The sequence below is a fragment of the Nycticebus coucang genome, chromosome 10 (assembly GCF_027406575.1).
Source record: "Nycticebus coucang isolate mNycCou1 chromosome 10, mNycCou1.pri, whole genome shotgun sequence".
Classification (NCBI taxonomy): Eukaryota; Metazoa; Chordata; class Mammalia; order Primates; family Lorisidae; genus Nycticebus; species Nycticebus coucang.
The window spans coordinates 117,346,574-117,370,169 of NC_069789.1; the positions used below are offsets into that span (position 1 = coordinate 117,346,574).

Here is a 23,596-nt window from a genome sequence, read left to right on the forward strand (position 1 = left end):
ATGGCTGGGAAGAATCAACATTGTTAAAATGTCTATACTTCCCAAAGCAATCTACCTATTCAATGCCATTCCTATCAAAGTACCTACATCGTACTTTCAAGATTTGGAAAAAATGATTCTGCATTTTGTATGGAACCGGAAAAAAACCCGTATAGCTAAGGCAGTTCTTATTAATAAAAACAAAGGTGGGGGCATCAGCATACCAGATTTTAGTCTGTACTACAAAGGCATAGTGGTCAAGACAGCATGGTACTGGCACGAAAACAGAGACATAGACACTTGGAATTGAATTGAAAACCAAGAAATGAAACTAACATCTTACAACCACCTAATCTTTGATAAACCAAACAAGAACTTACCTTGGGGGAAAGACTCCCTATTCAATAAATGGTGTTGGGAGAACTGGCTGCCCAGTGCTGGTCTCACTGCTGAATGTTCCTATGGGCTCCAGACTTCCTTGCTCAGTAGGCCAGGCTTTCCTCCCAGCCCCCTTGAAACCCCTTTGTCTGTCCCTTCTCAGAATCCAAGTAACGTTGCCAGGTGGAGTAGTGAGAAGAGTATAAGGCTTAGGTATCACACCGTGAATGATTTGGTTTCTTGCTCTCAGATCTGGAACAAACTGACATTCCTGAGTTCCAGGTTTTTAACTGGAAAAGGCAAGTCTTATAATGAGAAGGACAAAGCCACAGAAGTCCATATTTTAGAAAGGCCACAACTAGGTTTGAAGATGCTCCCTAGTTTGAAGCTTTAATGGATGCCACTCAAGTCGAAGTAGGGAAATTCCTGGTTTTACCTTAACCTGAATAGGGGCCAGTTGTGCCCCCCACCAGATTGTCCAGCAGCCCATAGCTCAGGGCTGACTTGACTGAGGACCTCAGTGGGCAGCTCTTGAGGGACAGCCAAGGGGGCAGGCAGAGCCACTTATAAGGCACAGGCATGTTCTGGAGGGACTGTTACAAGCACCTGTTTATTCTGAAAGGTCACTTGAGGCTGCAGCATAGAGGGAAAGTCTCAACCCAGCAATGGAGAGGGTATTGAGGCTAACACGGGAAGCTGTGAGGACAGAATGTCTGCTCTGCCTCTGTGATCCTCTGTAGGAGGGCTGAGGGACTCTCATCTGTTTCCTGTGTTCTTTCCTGAACCTTGTTCAGGCTTTTAGTTTTGGGACCCTTTTCCTAAGCCCAGCAAGGATGCAATCTCAACCATGTTGACCCTTACCTTCTTCTGCACTGTCTGGGTTCTAGTTGGGGTCATGCCTTGTCAGGGCTAAACTAGCTCCAATTGCCCCTTGGTGATTTGGGTCTGTATGTAATTTCTCAGCCTCTTCTCATGTCTTCTCTAAAACAATGTGCTGCTCCTGGGAGGTTAACAGTATGTTAAGCAGTCTCTGGACATCTGCCCAGAAGGGGTGATGTGTAGTGAAAATAGATTCTAATAGGTCAATCCTATGTTTTGTGCTGTCCCATGGGCAGGATTATTCTGTTTTCAATTATATAAATTAGAAGTGATAAATCAGGTTATAAACTAGCATTAATCCAGCCAGTTGTCCATTCTCACTTATTCCTCCTAGAAGAACCAGTCTGAAAAGAAATTGCCATGCTGAGAAGGAGGAAGGACCCTGACCAAATGGTGGACCCTGCTGAGTGCATAAAGGAGAGACAGTGTCCTCACAGTTTCCATGATTATCCCAAAGAAGGAACACAGGGAAGAAGAGATGGCTGGGGGAGTCAGAGGGGTACAGACAAGGGTATAGAGTCTTAAAGAGGGCAGGAGAGTTGGGAGAGGGATCTCTGATGGAAATCAGAGCTGCAGCCAGAGACTTCAAAGCAGAAGCCAAAGCTGCTGCAGGTACAACAGCCTGAGCTGTACCTGTACCTGAGCTGGTCCTGCCTAAGCTGATCCTGCCACAGCTAGAGCTGCTGCCACACCTGCTAGAACATTGTCTTCAACATGGGAGTTTCCTTCTGATGGGAAGACGCAGCTCTCAGGTCTGGCTTCTTGTTCCCTTAACTTCTTGAATGCTTCTGTCTTTTGCACTAGAATATTACATTTAATTTGATCTGGCTTGTTTTGATATAGAAGCATAAAAGACTTTACGTAAGGGATTTCATCTCATTGCCCAACACAATAACAATATAAATCTAACTGGTGAATAGCATTGTAGTTTACTGATCCATTAAGGGGCTTTATAACCTCAGATCTGAAAGAGTATTGAGACCATGCAGTATTACAAATATATAATTTTCTTTTTTATAGGCTCCAAGCCTGGGCATTTGTTCACAATTTTTTAAGTTCTGTGGGCTGTATCTAAATTGTGAGGAGGAGGCAACAGAAGTTTCCTAGATTCCAGGACAAAGCCTTGAGCTCTGGCACTATTTGCCCAGGAGCCCATACTATTCGTGGGATAGTAAAAGTTGGCCCCAGTAGGAGCGTTCATCTCTCATTTGTTCCCTGAACCTTGTGCACATAACTCAGAAGAAAACAGAATAAATGCTGGGGTTAGGAACCGAATCTCTGATATTCAGTAACTGCTCCATAATGAGGGGTTCATTTGTCTCGAACTCTGTGTCACCCCACCTCCAGGAGCACAACCCCTCTAACTGCCTGGATGGCCCTCACCCCTTCATAATGCCCACGTCTCCATGCCTCATGAATCTTAACAACATTCCTATTACTCTCAGTGATACACAGACCACTGTATGTCTCTGAGACCCAAAGGCTATAATATTGTCTTCGTGCACTCATAAGGATCTCATGTGCAGCATTGGGTGGCACCTGTGAGAATCTTCCCTGGATGAAAGACCCTGGCTTCCCACAAGGATTTTCCCACAATCCCTTGCTGGCTACCACAGTGACATCCTGTGTCCCCGCACCCCCCGGATCCCCCAGTCCTGTGAGCAATTTCTCATGCGCTTTGGTCTTTTTGAGGTTATTTAAAATTTTGACTCAGGCATTCAATCTATTTTGAGCTGTTGTTATCACTAATACATTGATGGTGCACAGACCTTCAACTTGGTCTTGTTCTTTCTTTATTCCCCCTTATCTTACTTCCTCTTTGTCTTTACTTTGTTGTTTCTTGGAGGTTATATTTCTTGGCTTCATCTCCATTTAAAAAAAATGTGTTTGTACTGTTTGAATTCTAGCGTTGCTAAGGGAGCTGTCACTGTAGAGAGTCTGTTTGTTAATAATGAGCTAAAATCCATCCTGCAGAAATCCTTACTCATTAGGCTTATTTCTGCTTTCTTTTGTTGTCCAAAATGTGAGTGCTTCTTTGCACAGCAGAACAACCAGCATTTAGACAGAGTTTACTTTTCAAAAAGCTGTTTGAGCTTCTTTGAAACTTTATCCATAATTCTAGTTTAAACTTTAAGTTTTCTTAAAGTTTCTTAAATTTCCCGTGCTTTCCTTTGAAAATTTGATTGTAGTTATAGCCTGGCCTCAGCCAAATTTCTAATTTTTCATTCCATCCTACTTATCAAGACAGAGAAGTAGACACGATGTCCATTTTGCGATTAAAAAAATCAAGACCCCCCCAGAGGATAAAGCAACTGTCCACCCACCTGCTAAGAAAGGGACTGGAGAACACCGTCCCCTCTAAGATAATTTGGAGAAGACATGCTGCATGGTGGAGAGGAGTGAAGGTGAGAATCTAGGACCATTCTACTTAGTTTTATAAACCAAGTTCTACTAATATTGTCTACATGATCAGGGGCAAGTGATAGTACTTTCTGTGCCTTGTTTTTCTTTTGTGGAGAATGGGAATGGGAACCATTCTACTGTCTAAGGTTATTGAAGGATTGAATGGGGTAATCCAAGTAAAGTGCTTTGTGTCTCACCTACCTGGTACAAATATGCATGTTGGTTTTGTTGGATACAGTTTCCTAGTTTTCCATCCTGATGACAGTTCTGTCTATCAGTGTTTTTCAAAGTGTGGTCTGTGGGCCTGTGGAGAGACCATTTTATAGGGTATATGAAGCCAACACCATGAACCTCTGTATGTTGACCACTCAAGGGACTATAACAAACTGGTCAATATACAAAGGTGGTCAACATAAGGGACTAGGTCCACCATACTGATAGGCACATGTGGTGCATGTCTGGTCTGTGAAAACCAGGTCAACTGAAAGAGGTAATCAATGTAGGGAGGAGGTCAGCTATGGAGGGTCTAGTACAGTGGTTCTCAACCTTCCTAATGCCGCAATGTATTTTCATTGTTAAAAAGGGGTCGCAACCCACAGATTGAGAACCGCTGGTCTAGCGTATCTTTATGAGCAATTTTCCATGCTGCAGGCATTCCTTAAGGACTTGACAGAACACGTTGGCATGCAGGTGTCAACCATCAGTCATCAAGGTTGTTTGTCTTCAAGATGGCATCACCCTTGTCATGCAACAGGCTGTTTTCCTATAGGAATTATGTTCCTCTGGACATAATAATAATAAATTGTGGATGCACATATGATGGGAAGAAAAAGAGCCTTAATTGCTTCTATAATTTTATTTCCTTTTTATCATTCTTATTTACTCTCAAGCCTATCATTGCAACTATTTCTTATTTTTATAAAAATATTTTTGGTCAGACTTGGTGGCTCACATCTATAATCCTAGCAATCTGGGAGGATGAGGTGAGAGGATGACTTGAGGCCAGACATTAACTACTACAGTGAGCCTCTACAACAAAATAAAAAATCAGCTGGGTGTAGTGGTGCACACCTGTAGTCCTGGCTATTCAGGAGGCTGAGGCAGGAGGATCCCTTTAGCCCAAGAGTTGAAGCTTGCAGTGAATGACAACAATGCCACTGCATTCTAACTCAAGTAAGAGAGTAAGACTCTGTATAAAAACAAATTATTCTGGGACACACTTTTGGATAGTACTTATATTTATGTTACATTCTATATATTTGAAACACTACAAATGTTTATAAAATTCTTGGATGCCATGAACATGTGCAGGGGTGCCATGTGATTTTTAACAAGGAAGTAGTCAAAGATGCAGATTTGATTATTCAGGGATCCAGGAATGAAAAAATAGGTTTTCCATAATGACTCCCAGTCATGCATATGTACAGGGACAGAAGAACACATATCAGCAGCCATATAAGATCCAGACCTATCTTAGACATCATTCCCAGGGGAACAGCTCCCGAGGAAGATCCGCCATCTTCTCCTGGAATAGTTTATCAAAGGCTTCAGCTCGAGCCACAGTGAAGTAATTTTTCCAGTCCCCAGTTACTCCTGGAAAATAGGAAATAGACACTTAGCTGAGGGGGAAGGGCACACACACCATGTCTCCTCCTTGGTGTGTTCCTATTGTCCACCATCATGGACATTGTGGCTAATATAGCAGAATGAGCAGTGGTGTGTTGGTGGGACCTTGTGCCTCCTGGTAGCACACCTGTTTACACTCCTGCCTTCCTGAAATTGTCTCAAAAAAGACAAAAACAACATGTACTAACATTGTCTCCATTTGACAGATGAGGGAAAAAAATAGACCTGTAGAGACTACATATTTAAGTGAGGGATGTGTTGGCTCGGTGCCCATAGCTCAGTGGTTAGGGCACCAGCCACATACACCCAGCCTGGGCCTGCTAAATAACAATGACAACAACAAATAGCTGGGCATGGTGGTGGGCACCTGCAATCACAGCTACTTGGGAGGCTGAGGCGAGAGAATCACTTATGCCCCAGAGTTGGAGGTTGCTGTGAGCTGTGACACCGTGGCACTCTACCAAGGGTGACACAGTGAGACTGTCTCAAAAAAAATAAATAAATAAAAGAATAAACTGAGGGATGTGGATTTGAAGCCAAGGATTTTGATGCCAGTTTTCCTCTTAATTAAATGGATATGTTATTATTTTATATGTCGTATAAATTAATATTTACATATGTCAAGATATTAATTGTCTAGGTAATATGGAATAAAATATAAGTATAAATAAATTAATGATATATTATATAAATATAAATTATATACTTCTATAGTAGAAATGAGAGAGCAGAATGTCTAACACGTAACTGGTGCCCTGTAAACATCCATTGTTCTTTTGTGTCCTCTCCATGTGTGCACATGTGTGTTCATATTGCCTCTTCTTTTAAGGATATAGGCATACAGGGTTAGGATCCACCCTATAAGCCCCATTTTAACTTAATTACTTCTATCTAAAGACATTCTATCCAAATATTGTTTCATTCAGGGTGTAGGAGTTTAGGACTTCAACATATGAATTTGGGGGGGACACCATTGAGCCCATATCACTCTGCCTTCCGCACCCCCATGTCTGTGTCCTTCTCATAATCCCTGCACCCTATCCCAGGAGCACAAAAGTCTGAACTCATTCCAGCATCAACTCCAATTCTAAAACCCAGCCTGGGCCTGCTAAACAACAATGACAACCACAAAAACAGGCATACGAATTCTCATGTAAATATCACCCAACTCTCACCAAGGTATGCATGAGATATGAGGTATGATTCATTCTCAGGTAAAATTCCTCTTACCTGCTAACCTGTGAAACAAGACATGTTACCTACTTTCTAAATGCAATTGTGGGACAGGCATAGGACAGATCTTCTCATTCCAAAAGACAGTAAGTTGAAAGAAGAAAGAGTTCAGCTATCCAAAACCCAGCAAGGTCAATTCCATTAGATGTTAGGGCTCAAGACTAATATCTTGGTCTTGAGACCTTCTTGGTCTCTCTCCTCCTGGCCAACTAGGACAGCAGAGGTCCTAACCTGCTCAAGGTCTTTTGATGCTTTAGGAGCATTTAATTATTTTCTTCCTATAACCACCAGCCCGGGCACATTTAAAGTGTAGGATTTTGGGAAAAAAAACATATATTCTTGAATTCTATGCAAATATATTTCCATTTATCTTGAGCCAAAGGGTAGGGACATTGGTAAGCTTTAATCACAGGGGCCTTACAATGTCTGATAGCAGTCTCTCCTCTTTCCTTTTTCCAGATGAGCCATTCTTCATTCTTGCTGTTATTAACAATAGTTCTGTACATTAACTGCCCAGTGGAGTAGCCCCTGTGTGAACACCCCAATTCCAGCCTCCTTCCCCAGATCAGTCACAGCTTGTAGGCCTGACAGGAGAGGCTAAGAAACTGGGTCACTGATTGTAGAACAGGTACCGTCCCATGTCAAATTCAGAAGAGAGAGAATCTAAATGATTTCTCATCACTCAAGTAACCATCCCAGGGTGGGTCAACTTTCTCCAAGTGCCTGCAGACTACATTAACACTATGATAAAAGACACCCTGATGAGGGAACAGGAGAAATTCTCTAGATGATTAGCAATTGCAGTTGATACGCTCAAACGCTCCTTCATCTCAACTATTGTAAGCACAAGAAAGCCTTCCATGCATTCTGGGACATGTTGAAAACAGAGCATTTGCTTTTACCTTTTCTCAGAAGTGGGTTTTTGTGAACTACATAAGTATCATCCAGAATGGAGAAATTGGACATTTTGTTTTCTCTCATGGCCTGGAAGGAGCTATTCTTAAGGATTAGGTTCAGTTCTTCTGGCTCTACCTTCTTACCCAGGAATTGACAAATCTTCTCTACATTCCCTTCTGTGTCCTAAAAAAAAAACAGAAAAACAAAGGAGAGGATATAACAGAGAAAGACACAGAGAAACCAGGATGAGAAGTAGGATGAAGATGAGAAGGGGGAAGAAGAGAGAAACAAGACACAGACGGGAGAAGTGATGGAGCTGGATGCAGCCAGGAGAAAGCAAGAGAAACAGGTAAAGACAAGAGAGCAGGCAGTGTGTGAAAGATGCCGGGATCCTGATGGATTTCTCATATCACTGAGTTAGGAGAACTTGACACTAAAAGGCAGGGCCTGGGGTTTCTAGGGAGACTTTGAGAAGGGCTCCTAGACAATGGTTAGGATTAAGCCAAGAATTTCAGGGAGAACTCGACAAAGATTTGAGGAATTGATTTCAAGTCCTGGCTGTGCCATGATACAATACTGTCTAACAAGAAGCCACACAACTGTGGAAATGGTTAAAATTGGAGTTCAGTATGAGAGTTGAAAGGAAAATTACAAGAAGGTATGGAATCATGGGCCTTGGGTAGTTAAACATGTTAAGAAAGGCTTCCTGATTAAAATGGATTCATGCTGAGGCCTTTGGGAGAGCAGACAGAGGTGGGAAGAGGAAAGTGAAGGGAGGTAATATTTCTCAGGTGGAAGCAACATCCAGTGTTTATGTCAGTTTCTCTTTCTCCAGGATGCCATTAACAAGTCAGGTTGTTTCTACAAGGGTCTCCTCACCCTCACTGGTCCTGAGAATCACCTGACAGCTTCTCCTGTCTCTCAGCAGCTCTGCCAGTCCTTAGCGTCCCAGCGCATTCACACAGGTTGATCTCCTGCCTTCATTTCTCTTCTTACCTGTCAAGCTGTGATGTCAGACAGTTGGACACATCTCTGGAACTGAACTGTAACCACCCAGTTCTGTCCCTTCCCCAGGACGTCATTACTGGGTCATCAGCAGCACCATATGTCCTGCCCACAAAGGTTTTCATAACTATCAGTGGGAACATAAGCCATGGCACTCTGTCTGAATGCATGTGAAAGCTCTTTTTACATGTTGTAAGATAAAGAAGAATGAAGAAAAAAGACCATGAACCATATGAAAATGTAACCAGCAGTAGCACAATGAAGACTAGAGAGTTAATCCCACTCTTAGTGACTCTTCTCAAGGCCAAATTTTGAGAAGGAGTAATGGAGACACAGAGAAACGGAGGGACATCAGAGGAAGTGAAAATGGTGGTGAGAGGGTGTGCACCTACTGCTGTAATGAGGGTTACCCGTTTCAGCTCTTCATAACTCAGCATCAGGAAGTTCTCCCTGTCTCTCATGGACACCCAGCCACGAACGTGATCAAACCATGACCCATATGGCACTGTATGGGGGTGGGGGGCAGAAAGAGAGACAAGTTAATCTAATGTATTAGGTTCATTGCCCCACTATTAAGATTGATAGAAAATTATATTTACAGTGTACAATGCAATTTTTTGATATATGTATACATCATGCACTTATGAAATGGAGCTCATTAACATATTCATTACCTCACATATGTATCATTTTTGTGATGATTAGAACATTTATGGTCTATTCATTTAGCAATTTTCTCTATGTGTATAATGTATTATTAACTATAGTTAACAAGCTTTATCATAGCTCTCCAGAACTTATTCATCTTGTCTAATTGAAACTTCGTACCCTTTGACCAAAGTCTCCCTAATCCCCTGCCCCAAATATATATATTTGTGTATATTAAAATACATATGTATATGTATTGACATACAAATATACATATGTATTTCAATATATACAAAGAACCTCAATACACACAAGGAGCTCCCATGATCCCAATTCTTAGCTTCAATCATTATTGATGGATTTTTATTATTTTTTTATAGCGAGATGGTTCTATTTATTGGCACTAATAAGAAGCACACATGAATAGTTCCCAAAGCAGTGTGCCCTGAGGTAGTATTTTGAATATTCCTTATTTCTCCTCTTGCATCATTCTTTCCTTCCCCCTTCTTGCTTTGTTATATGCTTTTGCTCATTTTGTATCTTCTAAAGTCAGATGCTTAATCCATAAATTTTGTGTTTTTATTATTTTTCAATTCTATCATTTAAAGCCATAATGTTACCATTAAGTACTGATGTAACCACATTTCATAAGTTTTCATATTTTTTCATAATAATTAAATTTAAAACTTTAAGAAATTTCACTGTCATTTATTCTAGAATTATATGAGTATTTAGATATGTGTTTTCATTAACAATAAAATTTTAATCTATCATTTACTTTTGATGTGTAAGTTTATTGCACTATAATTAGAACATGTAGCATGCATGGTATAATTTTCAATTGTGGTGTTTATTGAGACTTGTTATTCTTATATTACATGGTCCATTTTGGTAGTTGATTGATGTGTGTTTGACTACGTGCACTTTATTTAGCTGCTGTGTACAGACTCCTACATATGTCGGTAGACTAGAATTGTAAATTCTGTTGGTCAAATCACCTGTATCTATGGTGGTTTTGGTCTGCTTGGTATCCCTATCTTGGCAGACATATAAGTAAATATTTTGTGCCATAATATGTGGTGTTCATTTTCTTTTCAGTTATGTGTTATTATATGTAATATATAGTTTTATATGTAATATATAAAGAAGAGCTGTCAGCACTCCCATGTTCATTGTAGACTGAACATGGCTAAGCTAAGATATGGATTTAACCTGAATGTCTATTAACAAATGAGTGGATAAATGAAGTGTATATGTATGTTTATGTATATGTGTGTATATACCCAGGGTGCCAAAAAATGTATACAGATTTTAAAACTGTATACATTTTAATACTGGAAAGATCTGTATTAAAACTGTAATACTCAATATATTCCAATAACAAAAGATGAATACAGGGCAGCGCCTGTGGCTCAGTGGGTAGGGTGCCGGCCCCATATACCAAGGGTGGCAGGTTCAAACCCGGCCCTGGCCAAACCGCAACAACAACAACAATAGGCGGGTGTTGTGATGGGCACCTGTAATCTCAGCTACTCGGGAGGCTGAGGCAAGAGAATTGCCTAAGGACAAGAGCTGGAGGTTGCTCTGAGCTGTGATGCCACGGCACTCTACCGAGGGCAACAAAGTGAGACTCTGTCTCAAAAAAAATGAATACAAGTCATGTTTCACTCTTGCAAAGAATGTAGATAATATAATACATGATAAATAGATAACATCTCTTATAATGCATATATTTTCTTTTGGCCCTCCTGGTATACAAAGTCAGACAATTAAGTTCACGAACTAATCTTACAAAAAGTGCTTCATACTTCATTGCTGAATATCTGCATGGTCACCTTTAAAATACTCCCCTGGGCCATCTGGTGTCCATAGTGATATTCAGCAATGAGGTATGCAGCATTTTTTTATAGGATGCGTTTGGAAACTTAGTTGTCAAAGCTTGTATAGGTAGGTAGTTGTTCCTTGATATCAGAACAAACACATGCTACACATATAATCCATCCTGCCATATTATATTTTTGATGTCACAATTTACATCTAATTATATTGATTAACAAATTATTGTAGTTGGACATTGAACCATGATACTAAAGATATAAGTGATTTACCCACCACCATTATGAAAATATATTCTGAATTGGACAGCATACTTACCTTTACTAGTGATTTTTATACTTTCATATGCTTTTGTTGTACTAATTAACATCTTTTTCTTTCAGCTTGAAGAATTTCATTTATTTATTTATTTATTTTGGAGACAGAGTCTCCCTCTGTCACCAGGCTAGAGTGCAGTGGTGTCATCATAACTCACTGCAACACCAAACACCTGGGAGCAAGTGATTCTCCTGCCTCAACTTTCCATGTAGCTGAGACTACAGGCATGCCCCACTGTAGACATGGGATATCTCTCTTGCTCAGGCTGGTCTTGAACTTCTGGCCTCAAGCAGTCCTCCTCCTTCAGCCTCCCAGAATGCTAGAATTACATGCAGGAGCCACTACATTTGCCTTGTTATTTCTTATGAGTCAGGTTTAGTGGTGTTGAACTCCCTCAGCTTTTGATTTGTCTGGGAAAGTCTTTACCTCTTCTTCATTTCTGAAAGGCAGATTTATCAGGTAAAGTACTCTTGATTGACAATTTTTTATTTGTACTTCAGTACAATATCGTCTCACTCTCTGTTTTTGCTTGTAAAGCTCTTGTTGAAAAATCTGCTAGTTTTTGGAACTCCCTTATGTGCAATATGCTTCTTTTCTCTTGCTGCCTTCAGGATTCTCTGTCTTTGATTTTTGACCGTTTGAGTACAATATGTCATGGTGCATTCTTGTTTAGATTAAATCTGATTTAAAATTCCTGAACTTGGATATTTATATCTTTCCCCAGACTGGAAAACTTTTCTGCTTTTATTTTAGGAAGTTTTCTGATCTTTTGTCTCTTCTTCTTCAGCTCCTGCTATTAGAATATATTCTCTTTTGATGCTGCCTCATATGTTCTGTAAGCTTCCCTCATTTCTTTTTATTCATTTTCTTTTTCTCCTTTGATCATCTTCAAATTCACAGGTTATTTCTTCTGCTTCATCATTTAAACTGCTGATGCTCTCTATTGCATTTTTATGTTTGCATTGCATTTTAACCTCCAAAATTTCTTTTCTTTTAAAAAATAATTTATATCTTACTTTTCTCTAATTAAATATCTTACTTTGGTCATTTATTGTCTTCTTGTTTTGCTGAATTTTCTGGACTTTTCTTCCCCTTGCAATTCACTGAACTTACTTAAAACAATGATTTTGAATTCTTTATCAGGATTTCATACCTCTGCATTTGTTTAGGGTCAGTCGTGCATGCTTTGTTCCTTGGTGGTGTCTTACTTCCTGATTGTTTTTGTTCCTTGTGGCAGTGCATTGGTGTCTGTGCCTTTGTAGATACAGGACCATATTCCTGTCTTGCACACAAGCATGGTCTGGGGGAGGCTTTTGCTACTCATCCCTTCCAGATATTCTTGGAAGGATCTCTGCTGAAGTCAATCAGCCCATTTTATTTTTAACTTTGGATGTGCAAAGTGTTAGGAGAAACATGGGACCAAGAAAGGAGTAGTCTTCAGTGACTCCTGCAGATAGTAATTGAGTCATTCTTTGGATTCTTCCTTTGGTCATACCTAGCTGAGTGGTGCCCATAGTCTGCCTTGGGAAGTGGACCACACAGGCCCTGGAAGTATGCCTGGAGTCTTTTCCATGAGGGATTCCGTGGCTCAAGGTTCCCATAGCATAGGCAATGGGAAGGTTAAAAGGTCCAGGTGAGCAAGTGTCCTTGTCTCCACAGACTCCTTACCTTGTTGGAGAAGGAAAACCTTCAGAGCAGGGCATCCCTGAGGCCCTGTTATCATGTGTGGTCCAAAGTCCTGCTCTAAGGACCATGTTCTTTGGGTCTAAGGATAATATATCCTGGAAGTTAAAGTCCATGGGTTTCTACAACTACACAGGAAAAAGGATTTGGTTTACTCCTCTCCATGTTTATAGACAACTCAAAATATTTGTTAGTTGATAACAATAAAGATTTTGATGTTGGTAGTTCTTGATTGGATAAAAAAGGAAAAGGCCTATGTATGGATTTTCAAGCATTGAAAGGCAAGATATGGGGATACATCTTCATCACTCACCACTATTTATGAGACTTTACAAGAGTCCTGGTGACAACTGAGGCATAATCTGTACTTATGTGCCAAATAGCAAGGTCCAACATAGCAGTGAGCCTGGAAGTGTTCTCTTTATGTCTAAACTTCCATTATGTGTTTCACTGATTTTTTTTTCTGAAAAAGTAACCTAAAGCAAAGCAGGCTACATGTCTGCAGAGTTCAGCTCAGATCCACAGCAAATACGAGTGCCAGGCTTTGAAGACTAGGCTTTATGCTGGGAGCAAACAATCCAGTGATGATTGTAAAAAGAAAATGATTTTTTCAATGTATGATCAATAATTGCAATATAGCCTAGAAGGACCAAAGAGTATGCAGATAAGGACACCAATTATGTGTTGTTATGTTCATCTAGGCAAGAAGTAACAGTGGCTTTGCTTAATAAATTTCCAATAGAAGCAGCAGTAAATGGTTATTAATTATCTTTAAAAGGTATGTGGAATGCTTAATATGTGGTAAGCATCATTCTAAGACCCGGGGTCCAACAGTGAACACCTCAAAGAGTTTACATTTACATTTTAGCATGAAGACATATGAAATAAATGAGTAAATAGATACATACATACCTGTTGGCAAGGAGTATTATGAAGAAGAAAAATAGCCTCAAGTGATGGGGAGGGTTGCTGTTTTATATAGTGTCACAATGCTAGGATTTCCTGAATACAGCAACATCTTATCACAGAGCAGAATCAATACATTAATCAAGGTGGTGGACCTTTGTTACTAATTAGAAAAATAAAAGTGGTGATGGGCACGGGGGCTTGGGATGGGAAAAGGAAGATGGGTGTGAAATGTCAGAATAATACCAGCCCTTGGGTGGGGAAAGGGGTATATCTACTTATCAGGTGAGATCAACGTGCAGTAAAAGGAGTCTGGAGAGTGAGGAGAGATGCCCTTAATATTGCACAGGTTGAATTTGAGGCATCCATGGCTCTCTCCAGGTTGCTAGAGCTCTAGAGACAGATCACAGCCTAGAATGGGGACTCAGAATGTAGCCTTGAGAAAAATTAAAGTATTAATTTAATACCCAAATTTAAAGTATTTGAGAAGCCCCAAGATTCTGCATAATTAAAAGTACAGAGTCATGCAAACATTTTTGAGGCTGACAGAAATAGAGGATTAAGGGACTTTTGAAAAGAAGCATTTTTGGAAAAAAAAAAAGAAATGGCAGTAGTCCATGTTACTACTAGAGATGTTAGGGACTCAGAAAATAATGTGGACAGGTTATCAGGGACGAGCTGAAGGGCTGACTAGAGCTCTGATGCTACGTAGGAGACAAGGTGGACTTTGCAGATTCGGGTGCCAGCGGTGACAGAGCCTTCTACCCCTGGCTGGTGAGATGTAGATACAAGGTGGGAGTCAGGTGAGGTCTGAAAACAGACTCCGCGCGCCCCCTAGCGTCTATTTTACATCACACTCACCATTTCCTTCCATGAACCATTCAAGATACTGTTCCATTGACTTTGGTTTCTTAGCCAAATGCATTGAATTCCAGAAAAAGTAACCAGATACAATAATATCTTTGGGATTTCTGATGACATAAATCACCTTAAAGGGAAAAATGTGACAATGAAGAGTCAATATATTAATTTCTTCCATTACTTTTGATCTTCATAAAAATAGAGAAACAGCCCATTCTTAGAATATGTGTATTGAATATCAATGAATTCTTTTAATAGATTACTTAGTGCTTTCATTAATCAAACATAAAATTTAAAGTTCCTGTGAGATAGCCACTGTTCCAGGATTATAACAATGGGAGCGGAAAGCATCATCCTTCCTCCCTTTCTGGGGTATATTAGTCTACTCACAATGGGAAGCAACTGGAGGGTTTTAAAATGTCAATGGTATTGTATTTGTGTAGATAGTGTAAAGATCACTAACAGGACAATGGATTAATACTTTATGGTGCATTCATAGATATAAATATAAATATATATCCATATGTACACCCAAGACCATAGATGAATCTCACAGACATCATATTGAGTGAAAGAAGCCAGGTATCTAATGTTCCTATAACATGGCTCTATTTGTATCAAGTTCAAGAACAAGAAAAGCTAAGCTATGAGTTTAAGGCAGGGAATGCTTACCTCTGTGTGTGGGCATTGATCGGGAAGGAATGTGAGGGAGTGGAAATGGAAACATTTTGAATTTGGAAGTAGATAAGGGTTACCCAGGGTATATTTATGTAAATACTCATCAAGCTAATCCTTAAGATCATTACACATATCCCTACTCACATACACAAGTAAGATTACTTGGCGTTTGAGCATATAAATTTTCCTTTGGATTCTGTTCTCACTCTCTTTGTGACTTTGTTTTAGTCCTCTATTTAGTCCACAGTCTCCCCTACACAGGGATTTACCAAACACTATAAAACACATGTAAGTAGATGTATTGTAACAAATTTATTGTGCTGCTTGCTGCACAATGTAAAATTTCAAAGAGAGGAGATTATTATGCTAAGTCTCTCAATTTACTTTAAGCAAAAAACATTTTTTAAAAAATTCACAGACCAATAAACAACTTCTAGGGCAGCATGTTTTTTGATTCATTTCTTTTTTTTTTTTTTTCTTTCTTGTCTATTTTCTTTTCACTTTTCTTTTTCCCGTCTTTTTTTTTTTTTTCTTATAAGTAAAGAATGTTTCTAATAATGGTTTGACATTGTTTAGATCCACGATAAGGATTGTCCCTTCTGGTGATCACTGCTAAGCTACAGAAGAGATCCATGTGACTGCTCACCTCCATACACAGCTACACACAGTAAGACACAGAAGTTAGAAAAACTATCCAGGACACCAGGGCAATCACCCTGGATTTTGGCATTGGTTTACAAATTGCGGCTTCCCATATGAACAATTCTGTTTCACTTACTGCATTAAGATTGGTTCACTGCCTTTTCAGAACAACAAAAAGGGGCTTATCTAGTATATAATGCAGTTGGGCTTAAAATATTTTTAAGATTCTGGCATTATTGTGTCACTATATTTCTAGTTTGTATCTGGATGGCATGGTATAGGGAATGGTTCATACCCTTGCACTCAACTATGGTCCCTGGAATAGCCACATTGGCCTCACATAAAGCACAATTTCATACACCATAAACCTAGTGAATAACAATGAATTTCAACAAGGTTTCCATGTGATTTACAGGTACATTAACATTTGAAAAGCATTGCTGATACATTCCTTGATCATTATGCACCAACCTTGGCCTTGGAACTGAAGAAAGACTTGGAGAAGAGATGGATGGGGAGGTGGGAGCTGAGCAAGCGTGGGCCCTTCCTGTCATTTGCAAATGCAAACCCAGGCTCGGTCTCTATCCAGGGTGAGCGTTCCCAGATGGGCACAGACTGGATCCACTTGGTATCCCCCTTGGAGTGAATCAGGCAGAGGATCTCAATCAACCAGTTTGTTCCTGGATAAAGAGGGGAAAGTGATGGTCACTCATTTCAATCTGATTCTAAAAACAAATTATGCTAAAATACACATAACATAAAATATACCATTGTTAAACAATACTTTAGTAGTTCAGTGTGTTCACGTTGATGCTCAAACAATTGCCATAATTTTTGAATCTTGCAAAACTGAAACTCTATACATATTAAACAACAACTCCTCATTCCCCCTTCCTCCACCCACAGGCAATGATCTTTGTGCTTTCCTTTCTGTGAACTTGACTACTCTAGACACCTTATGTAGGAAGAACCATACAGTGTGTGTAGTTTTGTGACTGGCTTATTCCATTTAGACCAATGTACTCGGGGCTTATCCCTACTCTAGCATTTCCTTCCTATTAAAGGATGAATCCTATTCCATTGTATCTATATTTCACAGTTTGTTTATTCCTCATCTGTCAATGGGTGTTTGGGTTGCTTCTACTTTTTGGCCATTTGCTCAACTCTTGAATAAGTTCCCATTGCTCTTGGCTTTTCAGGGCCCTGCCACTTGAAGTGCTTTTGGCCTCAATCTGCCCCATTTGCAGACTCTCACCCTCCAGCCTACGCCCATAGAAATATGGGATACATCTCCCAGTCCCTCAGCTTTGTTAGGCCCTAACCAATTCCTGACCACCACCCATGATGATTCTTCTACATGAAAATACCCCTGTTCACCAAGTGATTTTCCTTTCATTCTTTCCATTTCAATTTAGATTCTGTTTCATCTGTTAGGACTTCAAGGTCATCCTTCTCTCAGCTGATACACCAGAATCAGCCTTAGGATTCACTCCTCTGGGTTCTCCTAATACCATAGATTATCCCCTCTGAACACTCATGGTACCATGTAATTCCCTGACTGAATCCATTTCTCTGGATGTACATGGCACTTGGCCTTCCTCTACCCCCTGAAAACATTGCCCATTGTCTGCAATATAGAAAATGCTCCAATCAGGATCAGATTCAGATTCAGTAGCTCAGGCCTGCCATCCCAGCACTTTGGGAAGCTGAGATGAGAGGACAGATTTTGAGGCCGGTGTTGAAGACCAGCCTAAGCAATATAGTGAGATCTCATCTGTATAAAAAATAAAAAAAGACATTAGCTTGGATTGGTAGTGCATGCCTGTAGTTTCAGATTCTTGGAAGGATCTCGTGAGCCCAGGATTTACAGGTTGCAGGAAGCTATGAGTGGGCTATAGCAATCCAGCTGGGCAATGAAGCAAGAGAAAAAAAAAAAAAGAGAGAGGGAAAAAGCACCCCAACTATCTACAAAACGAATAAGGACCCAACCACAGCCTTTCTCATTACGGGATTCTGTTTCCTTACCTGATTTGGGGAAAGTGATTATTAATACATCTTCATCCTTTATCACAAACTCTTCATGCGCTTTCCTTAGGATCTCAGGGTTATAATCCTTCTTCGGGAAAGGAATCCCTTCATACCATAAGTGGTCGTCTGACATGATGATCAGGTCTGCAGGCTCCCTGTTAGGGTTTCAGCTGAAGCCACTGCTGGACGCTGTGGCAGCTGCTGGCAGATTAGGTTTTATAGTAAACAGATAACAATCATCAATCTTTGCCCATAAGGAGAAGTGAGTATTATGTCAAACAGTCAAAAGATAAGTCATATTGGGAAATTGTGAACTCAAAAAACATTCTCAAGGTAATGTGAGTTTGAATTCATAGGAGTGAACTGGAAATTCACTACCAAATGCAAGCACATAGAAATGTGTACATTTTAAAAATATTTTTCACGATCGCATTAATATACACAGCTATGATTTAATACTAATAAAAAAAGAAAAAATATTTTTAATAAATTTTTTTATAACAGTTTTAGATTTAGAGAAAAATTAAAAACAGAGTACAGAGGATTCCCATAGCCCATACCTCACTCAGATTTCCTGAACTTTTACCTGATGTTCTTTTTCTCCCACAAAATCCCATTAAGGACATCAGATTACATGTAATTGCCAAGTCTCTTTCGGCTCCTCTTGGCTGTGACTGTTTCCCAGACTTTGTTTTGGATGCTCCTGACAATTTTGAGGATTATGATCAGATATTTTGTAAAATTCTCCTCCAGCGGAATTTGTTGCAATTTTTTTCCCATAATTAGACCAGGTTCATGGAGAGAAAGGTCATAGAAACAAATACCATTATCATCACAAAATATCAAGGGTACTTACTGTCAACATGGCCTAGCACTGAAGACATTAACCTTGGTCATCTGATGTCACGTGTTTCAGATTTCTCCACTGTAACTTTTCTTTCCCCCTCCTCCCTTTCTCTTGGGTCTGTCTTAAACATCAATTCTAGACTTAAATACAGTCATAAAATCACATTGTACAAACCACAATCCAGAAACAGTCTGTAAAATACTAAGCCTGTCCTCTTTAAAGTGTCACATTGTTATGAAAATAAAGAAAACCCAGCACACTTCTCAGACTGAAGGAACATGTTTAGGGAAGTATTGTGTGAAAGACTCATGGACTACACATGCACACCATGCTGCAATTATATCAATGGAACTATCGACCAAATTTCACTGTGCAACACAGATTTAGATAATATTGGATAATACTGTATCACTGTCAGATTCCCTGATTTCTGTAATTTTACGTGGACATATATCATGTATCCTTATTCTTAGAAAATATACACTGAAGTTTTGAGGGATAAAAGAGAATAATCAGCCAGGCACAGTGGCTCACACCTGTAATCCTAGCACTCTGGGACACCGAGGAAGGATTATTTGAGGTCAGAAGTTCAAGACCTGGCTGAAAAACAGTGAACCCTCATCCCTACAAAAAATAGAAAAAATTAGCCTAGTGGTGTGTATATCTATGATCTCGGGCTCTTAGGAGGCTAAAGCAGGAGAATCACCTGCGTCCAGGAGTTTGAGATTGCTGTGAGCTGTGATGACTCCACTCTTGCCTAAGTAACAAAGTGAGACTCTGTCTAAAAGAGAAAAAAAAATCCATCTTCTTCAACAACTGAGACAGTGAAACTGTATATGTACATGCAAAAGAATAAAGCTGGACACTTTCCCTACAACATAGATAATAATTAATTAAAAATAAATCAAAGACGTCAAGATAATAATTAATTAAAAATGAATCAATGAATCAAGATGCGTGTCTGGGGGCGGGGTCAGGGCCTCTCCTCCAAGATAATTGGCCAGTTCCAAGGACTGGAAATAAAAGTAATGCTCTTCTACCCTCTCCTCTGTTTCTTTCATAGGACACCACTAGCTGAACGTGGAGGGGCCCCAGAGTGTGAGTTCTGGTATTCCTGGGGTGAAGGTATTATAAAACTCTCAGAATAAAAGATATAGTGCACCATGGAATATTATGCAGCCTTAAAGAAAGATGGAGACTTTATCTCTTTCATGTTTACACGGATGGAGCTGAAACATATTCTGCTTAGCAAAGTATCTCAAGAATGGAAGAAAAAGTATCCAATGTACTCAGCCCTACTATGAAACTAATTTATAGTTTTCGTATAAAAGCTATAACCCAATTATAGCCCAAGAACATGGGGAAAGGGAGGGGAGAGGAGAGAGGAGGATGGGTGGAGAGAGGGTAATTGTGGGAACATGCCTACAGTACATCTTACAAGGGTACATGTGAAACTTAATAAATGTAGAATATAAATGTCTTAGCACAATAACTAAGAAAATGCCATGAAGGCTATGTTAACCAGTTTGATGAAAATGTTTCAAATTGTATATAAAACCAGCACATTGTACCCCATGACTACATTAATGTACACAGCTATGATTAATAATAAAAAACAAAGATATGGGATAGGGGTAAATGCCCATGACCTTATATTTGGCAATAGTTTCTTTGCTACGATATCAGTTCACAAGCCACTAAAGAAGAAAAAATAAATGAATTAGACTGTGTTGCAGTGAAAACATTTTGTGCTTCAAGGAACACTACCAAGACAGTGGGAAAAAAAGAACCCCATAGAATAGCAGAAAATATTTGCAAATTATATATCTGAACAATAAAGAACTCTTAGAAGTCAACAACAAAAAATCAAAACTTAAGTAGACATTTCTTCAAAGAAGATAAGCAAATAGCCAACAAGTGCAAGAAAAGAGGCTTAGGGTTATTAGTCATTAGAGAAATGCAAATCAAAAGTAATTCCTACCCACCAGGGCAGCTAGAGAACATTGCCCCAACCAATTGGACTGAATTTGTCTTTCAAGAATACTACACCAAAGAGCAATATGATACACATTTTTTTCAAGTACACATGGCTTATTCACCAAGATAGGCCAAATGTTTGGCCATTAGATAAGGCTCAACAAATGTCAAAAATTGGAAATAATATAAATGATTTATGCTCTTATCATAATAATATTAAATTATAAACTAATGAATAGAAGTTATCTATAAATCTTTGAATACTTTTAAATTAAACAAAAAATATTTGAATAATCTGTGGATCAACAAGTACTGATATCCTTCTCCATCTTTGTAATTGTAAGCTCCATAGTGACACCATGGTAAGCTCTATCTACCAAGAGACAGCACAGGGCCCTGCCTTTTCTCTCCTGTTTGTTTACTGAAAAACAAGCAGCTGACTCTGCCTTTATATCCAAAAGATCCAGGATTTTAAGACTGTCATATTGTGTCCTCAAAAAATGATATGTTCAAGTCCTAAGCCCTAGTACCTTAGAATGTTGCCTTATGTGAAAATAGAATCCATCTAGAGTCTGTAGAGTTTTCTAGATACTAGATCACATGATCAGTAAACAGGGATAGTCTGACCTCCTCTTTTCTGATTTGAATGCCCTTTATTTGCTCTCTTGCCTGATTGCTCTGGCTAGGACTTCTAGTACTACGTTGAGTAGAAGTGGTGACAGTGGGCACCTTTGTCTTGTCCCAGTTCTTAAGGGGAATGTTTTCAACTTTTCTCCTTTCAGTATGATGTTGTCTATGAGTTTGTTACTTATGGCTTTTATAATTTTGAGGTATGTTCTTTCTGTGCCTAGTTTGTTGAGCGTTTTTGTATGAAAGGGGGCGGGATTTTACGGAATGCTTTTTCTGTTTCTATTGAGATGATCATAAGCTGTTTATTTTGCTTGTGTTTATGTTGTCAATCACATTTATTTCCATATATTAACACATCCTTGTATTCTTTGGTTGAAACTCCCTTGACTGTACTGAATTATCATTGTGATATGCTATTGTTTATATTTGCTAGTGTCTGTTGAGGATTTTTGCATCTATGTTCATAAGGGATATTGGTCTGCAGTTTTCTTCCTTTGCCGTGTTCTTTCCTGGTGTGAACCTGGGCTTGCTGGGTGCTCACAGGAGAGGGCTGGGGGGGATGAGGAGGGTCATTCAATATTCATGTGGAAAGAAAAAAAGAAAAACTAGAGGTAACTTTATATTTCTTTCCAATACTGTAGTTTAAGTTAAAACCAAACAATTTGGCAAAGGATTTGGAACCGTGGCCAGTGGAAGTTTAATTTGAAACAACCCCTTTGGAAAATGCTCCAGCACCATCTACTAAATCTTCATGTCCATGAATCTGATGATCCAGCATTTCCAGTCCTGGATGTATCTATATGCAACAGAAATTTCCACTAAGAGACATACAAACAAGACATGATGACAGATGATTAACAATTATAACCCCTGAACAGAAATTTCCCAAATACCCATCAACAGTATAATGGGTAAAATAAGCTTCGGTGCATTGACTCAAGAAATACTGCACGTGAGTATGAATCTCATGAACATAATGAAGAATAAAGGAAGCCAGACACAAAAATGTTGCTGTGATATTGAATGTAGAAAGAGTACAAATGTAAGTGAACCTTGATAAGAAACTTTCTGTCCTCCAGACTGGGTGTACAATTTATCATGTCCACCAGCATCCCACAGGAGACTCTGTTGTGTTCTCCCCGACCATAACTAGGTTATATAAGCAGCTTTTCTTTTAGTCATTCTAATAGGTATCTACTGGTGTCTTATTGTTATTTTAATTTATATATCTCTAAGGACCAATGATGCTAAACATATTTTTATGTGCTTTTCTGCCATCCCTAATCCAATTTGGCCTCATATTTGTTGAAGTCTTTTGTCCATTAAAAAAAAAAGCATTGTTTTCTCGCTGCTGAGTTTTGAGTTCTTCATAAATACTGGAAACAAGTTATTTGCTGGAGGTTATGTATAATTATTTCTTCTTCATCTTTGGTTTATCCTTTCACTTCCTTAATAGGGACTTTTCAGAACAAAACTTTATTTTATTATTATTATTATTTGTAGATATAAGGTCTTGCTATATTGCCCAGGCCAGTCTTAGACCTCTGGCCTGAAGTGTTAGATACTCTTACCACAGGTTTCCGAGTATCTGGGAGTACATGCACCTGTCTCCATACTAAGGTAATTTTTCTTTTTTTTTTTTCTCTTTTTAAAAGAAGAGAGTCTCACCCTGTTCTCATGCTAGAATTGACCTTCTGAACCCAAGCTGTCTTCCAGACTTAACCACCAATGAGAGATTATAGGCATAGGCAACCAAGCCCACTACAGCAAAAACTTTAAAATTTTATTTTTCTGGGATGAAGTCTCTCGTTGTTGTCCAGGCTGAAGAACAGAGGCAGGAACATAGCTCACAGCAGCCTTGAACTTCTGGCTAAAGGCATCCTCCTACATTAGCCTCTTGAGTAGCTGCGACTATAGATGCCTGCCGCTAGGCCCAGATCATTTTTATTTTGTTTTTTAACTTTTGTAGACATGGAGTCTTTCTATATTCCCCAAGATGACCTTGACCTCTTCTCCTCAAGTGATCTCCTTAACCAGCTGTTGGCTTACTGCTGAGCCTGTATCCTGAGGAATGACCTCCACACCATACAGGTGATTGTTCTCAAGCCGGCACCTCAGACAATGATGCAATTAGTCATTCCA

The 23,596-nt window shown here is 39.3% G+C and overlaps 3 protein-coding genes across 4 annotated transcripts in view; 2 read left to right on the plus strand and 1 right to left on the minus strand.

The window, feature by feature from the left end:
• The window catches only part of LOC128595776 (sulfotransferase 2A1-like), a 370,742-nt gene that overhangs the window by 144,361 nt on the left and 202,785 nt on the right, over positions 1 to 23,596 (plus strand). The window lies entirely within an intron of this gene.
• Positions 1 to 23,596, plus strand: part of LOC128596568 (sulfotransferase 2A8-like) — a 210,618-nt gene that overhangs the window by 63,284 nt on the left and 123,738 nt on the right. The window lies entirely within an intron of this gene.
• Positions 4,893 to 18,135, minus strand: LOC128595789 (sulfotransferase 2A1-like). Its single transcript, XM_053604763.1, has 6 exons — positions 17,998 to 18,135; positions 16,444 to 16,652; positions 14,653 to 14,779; positions 8,811 to 8,905; positions 7,401 to 7,578; positions 4,893 to 5,232 (listed from the first exon to the last, which is right to left on the minus strand). The coding sequence occupies exons 1-6, from the start codon at positions 18,131 to 18,133 to the stop codon at positions 5,120 to 5,122; spliced, it is 858 nt and encodes a 285-aa protein (XP_053460738.1). The 5' UTR covers positions 18,134 to 18,135; the 3' UTR covers positions 4,893 to 5,119.

What these genes read in the sequence shown, in the direction of transcription:
- LOC128595789 (XM_053604763.1), bottom strand. Translation starts at nt 18,133, where the DNA reads ATGTCAGACGACCACTTATGGTATGAAGGGATTCCTTTCCCGAAGAAG. An exon ending in ATGGTTCATGGAAGGAAATG is followed by an intron (nt 8,906 to 14,652) that starts GTGAGTGTGATG and finishes ACCCCCATACAG; the next exon opens with TGCCATATGGGTCATGGTTT. An exon ending in AAACCCACTTCTGAGAAAAG is followed by an intron (nt 5,233 to 7,400) that starts GTAAAAGCAAAT and finishes CCTATTTTCCAG; the next exon opens with GAGTAACTGGGGACTGGAAA.